This window comes from Diabrotica undecimpunctata, chromosome 9 (assembly GCF_040954645.1).
Source record: "Diabrotica undecimpunctata isolate CICGRU chromosome 9, icDiaUnde3, whole genome shotgun sequence".
Taxonomy (NCBI): Eukaryota; Metazoa; Arthropoda; class Insecta; order Coleoptera; family Chrysomelidae; genus Diabrotica; species Diabrotica undecimpunctata.
Window position 1 is genome coordinate 89,015,982 of NC_092811.1, and position 6,717 is coordinate 89,022,698.

The window sequence follows — 6,717 nt, forward strand, 5'->3', positions numbered from 1 at the left end:
TCATCAAGTATAAAAGGTAAGCGCAAATTTAAATTACCTCCAATCGAGTTCAAGAAATTTAATGAAGACTTGAAAGATTGGCTTTCTTTTTGGTCACAGTTCAAAGTAGTGCATGACAATCCATCAATTGATTTGACTGATAAGATAGCTTATTTGTGACAAGCCACTGTAGAGTCTAGTAAGGCCAGACGATTAGTGGAGAGTTTTCCTGCAGTAACCGACAATTACTCAAAAATTATTCAAAGTTTGCAGTCTAGGTTTGGCAGAGAGGATCTCCAGATTGAATTTTATATTAGAGAGCTCTTAAAATTAATTTTGAGTCGAGTTTCTAGTAGTTCTTGTAATATGTCTGCTCTTTATGATATGATTAAAAGTAAACTTCGTTCACTTGAGACCTTAGGCATAACTGCTGACAAGTATGCGGCGATATTGTATCCTCTTATTGAGTCATGTTTGCCAGAAGATATGATTCGACTATGGCATAGATCTTCACAGTGTTTAAGGCCTTAAATTTCCGTGTCCATGGAAAATATCGCAGAAACCGCAGAAGTTACAACTCTAAAAACAACATTGAGTTGGCTAATGAGCTTTTTACAGAGTGAAGTTCAAAATGAAAAAAAAAATTGATTTAGCAACGGCAGGTTTTGGTTTACCGACTTAAAATAAATATAAATTAAATAGCCTCGTTGCCAAGAAAAATGTAAAATTACCTAAGCAAGGAACTGATCAGCCCTTAGCGACCGCTGCTGGGTTAGTACATTATGAGGTTTACAGGTGTGTATTTTGTGAGAGGCAGCATGACAGTACAAATTGTTTTAAAGTACAAAAATTTACTATGGAGCAGAAACGTCGAAAATTGTCAGAAAAGAAAGCCTGTTTTCGCTATCTAAAAGTAGGACATTCTTCTAAAAAGTGTAGAGAACGTTTGAACTGTATATTATGTTGTAAATCACATGCTGTTTTGATGTGCCCTAATTTGCCTGTTAATAAAATTGATACATCGACCTCAAGTACTACCCGTTCGGAAGAAAATATAACTGAGGATCAGACGCTTGCTAATTTGAATAATACACAGGTTTTTTTTACAAACTCTGCGAATAAACATAAGAAGTGTACATGGTACTAAACAAGTAAGGGCACTTATTGACACTGGATCGCAGAGGACCTATATTTTACAAAGTATCGCGCAAGAAATGGGTTTTTCTGCTAAGGGAACGGAAAAGATTGTACATGCATTATTTGGCGGTAGAAGCACTTCTGAACAATGACATAAATTGTACGAGGTAACTGCGTGTAAAGGAACCTACGTTTGTTCATTTGATGCCCTAGATCAACCAAAAATTTGTGCAGATGTCTCTTCTATTTATGACGGCCCTTGGATTGAGGAACTCAGTGACACATATTTCACTCAGCGATGTCGGAAAGACAGCACCAATTGAGGTTTTATTTGGAGCTGATATTGTAGGCAAATTGTATACAGGGAGGAAATATCAGTTACAGTGTGGTCTTGTAGTAGTTGAAACTTTGTTAGGTTGGACTCTTATGGGCAAGGTGCCGGCAGTTGCTTCTAATTTTAGTACAAGTATGATTATATTTTCGTTGTTTGTTAATAATCCTTCTGTAGCCAAACTCTGGGAGCTTGATGTTATTGGGATAACCGACCCTGTAGAAAAAATGACACGAGAGGTGGCAGCCAAAGAGGCTAAGAATTTTTGCTACGAGACTGTACGATGTGACAGCGAAGGCAGGTATGAAGTTATGTTACCTTGGTTAAACGAGCATCCTTTAATTTCAGATAATTTAGTTGTCGCTAGGAGAAGGTTAGATAATACTTTAAATAAGTTGAAAAGGTCTAATTTGTTTGAATCGTATAACTTTATATTCAATGAGTGGTTGAACGAGGGTGTGATTGAAAGAGTGAATAATCCCGAAGAGAATAATTGCGTGCATTATTTACCTCACAGGCCCGTTATTAAAAGTAATAGTGAAACCACAAAAATTAGGCCAGTCTTTGACGCATCATCTTATGAACAGGGTTCTCCTTCTTTAAATCAGTGTTTGGAGGTAGGGCCTAATCTTATTGAACTTATTCCTTCTGTTCTATTACGATTCAGACAACAAAAGGTAGGAGTTGAGTCGGATATTCGAAAGGCTTTTCTTCAAATTTCTATACATTCAAAGGACAGAGATTTTTTGAGGTTCCTATGGGTGAACGATGAAGGAAAGGAATTTGTATTTCGGCACAAGAGGGTTGTTTTTGGAGTCAATTGTAGTCCATTTCTTCTGGGTGCCACTATAGAGTTTCAAAGGCGCTGGAGAAATGTTGTAATGATAATCCGTATTATAAAAACACAATTGAAAAGCTTATGTATAGGTTTTATGTGGATAATTGTGTGACCAGTGTTACTGATGAAAATGAGTTGAGAATGTTTGTATCAGAAGCAACCGCCCTTATGGAGGAAGCTAAGATGGACTTAAGAGGGTGGAAGGTCTCTGGTAGTATAAAAACAGTTGTCCCTGTTCTTGGTCTTGTCTGGGACTCTTCAAGAGACACTCTGAAAATCAATAGTGAAACTTTTCAAGGAATGGAATTGAAACGTCCCATAACTAAGAGACTGATGCTTTCCATAGCTCAGAGTATATTTGACCCTATTGGTTTTACCTGTCCAGTATCCCTATTCCCCAAACTGTTGCTACAGAAACTTTGGGAGAAGCGCCAGGGATGGGATGCTCCAGTCAAGAATGATATGGCTGAAGAATTTTGTAATTGGGTTACTCATCTTCCTGAACTGTCGAGTATTGAGATTCCACGCTGGATTCAGGCTGGACCCATGGAAGCTGATCATTGGAGCTTGCACATGTTTTGAGATGCAAGTAAGAAAGCTTATGCGGCTGTAGTATTTTTAAGAGTTGTTCGGAATGAAGTTGTCTCAATTTTCCATGTAGCAGCTAAGAGTCGTGTGGCCCCTTTGAAGAAGATTTCTATACCCAGAATGGAACTGTTGGCAGCCACTATTGGTGTTAGACTCTATCAGTCAGTAAAAAAACAATTTTCTCAATATGTTGACTCTTATTTTTGGAGTGATTCCAGTACTGTTCTTTCTTGGATTCAACGTAAGAATGACTGGTCTGTTTTTGTTTTTAATAGAGTTCAAGAGATTAGAAATTTAGTCAATCCTGAGTGTTGGAAATATGTACCTGGTTCTCTCAAGCCTGCCGATCTTCCATCAAGAGGCAGTGGTGTTCGGCAATTGTTTGACTCTCGATGGTGGGAGGGCCCGGAATGGTTGTACAGAAAAAAAAAATGATTGGCCCCAACAAAAATTAAAAGTTGATGAAGAAGAAGTCTGTACGGAGAAAAAGAAAAATTCCAGTTCGTCACTTTTAAATATGACGTCTGACGATTAGCATCTGCATTACTTTTCTCAGTACATAAAACTTTTAAGAATGATAGCTTGGGAGCTACGATTTTGTTATAATGCAAGAAATTCACACGAAAAACGTACAGGTGAATTGGTTGCTGAGGAAATCGATAAAGCCGAAATATTTGTATTGAAGCTAGTGCAGAATGAAGCGTTCGGTTCAGATACGAAACGAATTTCCTCGCTAAACACGTTTGTCGATGAATTTGGACTTATACGTTTAAAAACTCGCGTTACTGACAGACTTGACACGGAAGATTTTCGTCTGCCTACCTTACTTCCGGGTGAACATTTTTTAGTGCCTAAGTTAATTTTAAGCCTACGCAAAAGCTCTTGTCATGTAGGCACACAAGGACTACTTAGTTTGCTTAGCGAAAAATATTGGACTTTAGGGGGTAGACGGATTGGGCGATCCATTTTAAAAGAATGTGGTGTGTGCAAGAGACAAGAAGGGAAATCGTTCGAAGTACAAACGCCTCCGTTGCCGGCTGATAGAGTTCGGGATACTACAGCTTTTGAAATTTCGAGTGGACTTAGCGGGACCTCTTTACTTGAAATCGGGTGAGAAAGCATTGCTTGATTTGCTTGTTCACTTGTGCCGTTTATCGTGCAGTTCATCTGGAACTCGTTACCTCGTTGTCAACAAACGCCTTTATTCAAGCCTTTCGTCGCTTTGTTGCAAGGCGAGGACAACCGAGAATAGTTTATAGTGACAATGGAACAAATTTTACGGGATTCGAGAATGCGTTTAAGCAATTGGACTGGAATATTATCGCGGAATATAGTTCTACACAACGTATTAAGTGGCGTTTCAACCCCCCTACAGCTGCATGGTGGGGTGGATTTTGGGAGTGATTAGTAGGTATTGTGAAAGTACTTTTGCGAAAAGTTTTAGGTCGAGCGTCTCTCAATTATGAAGACTTATTGACATTATTGTGTGATTGTGAGAGTATAGTCAACTCGCGTCCGTTAACGTATATTTCGGACGATTCTACTGAGTTAATCGCGTTAACCCCAAGTATGTTTTTAACGGAACAAGTCAGTTATGAGTTGCCGGAATGTGATTTGCTAGAGCAGAATTCTCTCACACGCAAAATACGGCGTTTACAAGAGTTGAGAAATCATTTGCGAAAAAGATTTCGTGCTGAATATCTTGCTCAACTCAAAGCAGGAACGAAGAAGCCGAAGGTATCTAAAGTGTCTATCGGGGATGTCGTTTTAGTCGGCAATGACAACATCAAACGTCTTCAGTGGCCTTTAGGAAAAGTTATTGAACTTATACCTGGTAGGGATGGCCAGGTAAGATTGGTTCGTCTTGCGAATGTACAAGGGCAACTTCTGAGACCATTACAAAGGCTTTACCCGGTGGAGGTCGTCCACTCAGTTACTACTGGCGAGAATGTCCAATGTAATACTCTACCCTGTGGCAGTCAGACGGTTCCAGAGAGGTTACTCCAAGAGAACGTTGGTCGACCCCAGTTTGAGGAAGAACCAAGTGAAAAAAGTGCGGGAGTGATAAAAAGCAGAGTACCCGACTTAAATGAAAGATATACGCATTGTGGCCGGGTGGTGAAAACTCGAACATAAATGAAAACACCCCTGAAAAATCAAGTTTGTTACCGTCGTCAGTTTTGGTCGCTCTTTTGGCATTCGGTTGTAGTCATAGATAAATAATTATAGTGGTTGTAGTATACTGATGAGTTTAAAGTCATTTTGTTCCATTATTGTAACCTCAAAAGGATTTTTTTTTAAATAATATCATACCAGTCTGATGGGAAATATATTAATGGAGCATATTTCCGATGGTGTTTTTCTATGAAAGCAAAGTCCCGATCTGATGGTAAGTGCGTGTGGCCGTTAATCAGGAAGTAGTGAGTATTTTTTTTTTTAATTTCCTGTCTTTAACCATTTGCAACCATTAACGTCCAGTTTTTATTTTGTCCCGGACAGTTGTCAGTGAACAACACCAGTTCACCAATGCCTGACTTATTAGATAAAAACTTTAAAACAGCACTTCAATTTAATCACTACCTCTTTTATCAGTTTCTTCCGTCCATACAAACATGTGCCCCTTCCCAATAAAAAATAAAAGTGTGCTGATTTCGTGCGAAAAGTCATGTCATGTACATTGAATAAGCAATAATGTGTGGGCAGTCATTCTATCTCATCGATAATCGAACGATTCTCTGACACTCAAATGACGAATTGTCAAAATTTGAAAATCGCGTAACTCTGAATTCGTGGAAGTCAGGTTGTTAATCGAGGTATTACTGTATTCAGAATTGTTGATTTTTTTAAAGGGCATTTTAAAAAGGCTTTCGCATAATTTTACACTTACCCCTACAATATTTTGTAGGGGTAAGTGGGGATTTTATTTTTCGGATTATTACACCATATTGACGAATATGAAAGATCGGGCAGTTCCGTATGGGTTTCGTATTATTAGCTGTGTTAGGAAAATTTGAACTCTAAGGTTGACGTTCTGGAAATTTTAAATATAAGTGACGTCACTTTATTTAAATTGTGACGTGCAAGCATTTTTATATGAAAAATGCTATATACTAAAGTATATTCGTTTACCAAGTTTTCATCAGTAAACATGAGCACGTGTTGATATTCGCCGTCTCATTCGTCAAGAGGCTATAAAATATAATTTATTCCCGTAAGCGAGACAGATTCTCATGTTACAGATCCCAACTTGTGATCATTTTAAATTCAAATTGTATCGTGTTGATTTTTAAGTTAATTGTGTTATATTTATGTTATAGTTATTGTTAAGTTATTTACTGGTTGTGTTATTTTTTAGAGTTTAGTTTAATTGTGATATAATGATTAAATTTCAAGAAATTCTTACACTAACAGTTTCCAAAGTAAATATTTTTAAAAATCATATGATACATAGGTCGTACATCAGTACGACCCTGTTTGGCTTACACGTGGTTCTATTGACGATTGGGAATGTGTAGAATGAATAGGGTTTATATACTCTGATAAAAAAAAACGCGCAAAAATTATTCGCAAAACGACATTCAATGTCATTATTTTCAGTTTAGTTCAAAGTTCAAATTCAGTTTCGAGTTTAACCAATGTAAATATTTTATAGTATAAAATTTCATTAAATTAAAGGACTTTTGCTTAAAGCAGGGACAGTAATGACACATAATAATAAACAATTGTTATTTATTCCGTAGTAATGACGTAATACAAATCCAATTATGAAAAATTGCCTAACTGCTGAGTAGTTCAAATATCTATCTTTGAAAATTTGTACAATAGACCATAAAAAATCTAAAAT

At 37.3% G+C, this 6,717-nt stretch overlaps 2 protein-coding genes across 2 annotated transcripts; both read left to right on the forward strand.

Moving 5' to 3' along the window:
- The first annotated feature begins 1,350 nt into the window (after positions 1 to 1,350).
- Positions 1,351 to 2,397, forward strand: LOC140451220 (uncharacterized). The gene has a single exon (XM_072544956.1). The coding sequence runs from the start codon at positions 1,351 to 1,353 to the stop codon at positions 2,395 to 2,397; it is 1,047 nt and encodes a 348-aa protein (XP_072401057.1).
- A 1,050-nt stretch (positions 2,398 to 3,447) lies between these two features.
- Positions 3,448 to 3,987, forward strand: LOC140451221 (uncharacterized). Its single transcript, XM_072544957.1, has one exon. The coding sequence runs from the start codon at positions 3,448 to 3,450 to the stop codon at positions 3,985 to 3,987; it is 540 nt and encodes a 179-aa protein (XP_072401058.1).
- Positions 3,988 to 6,717: the final 2,730 nt, after the last annotated feature.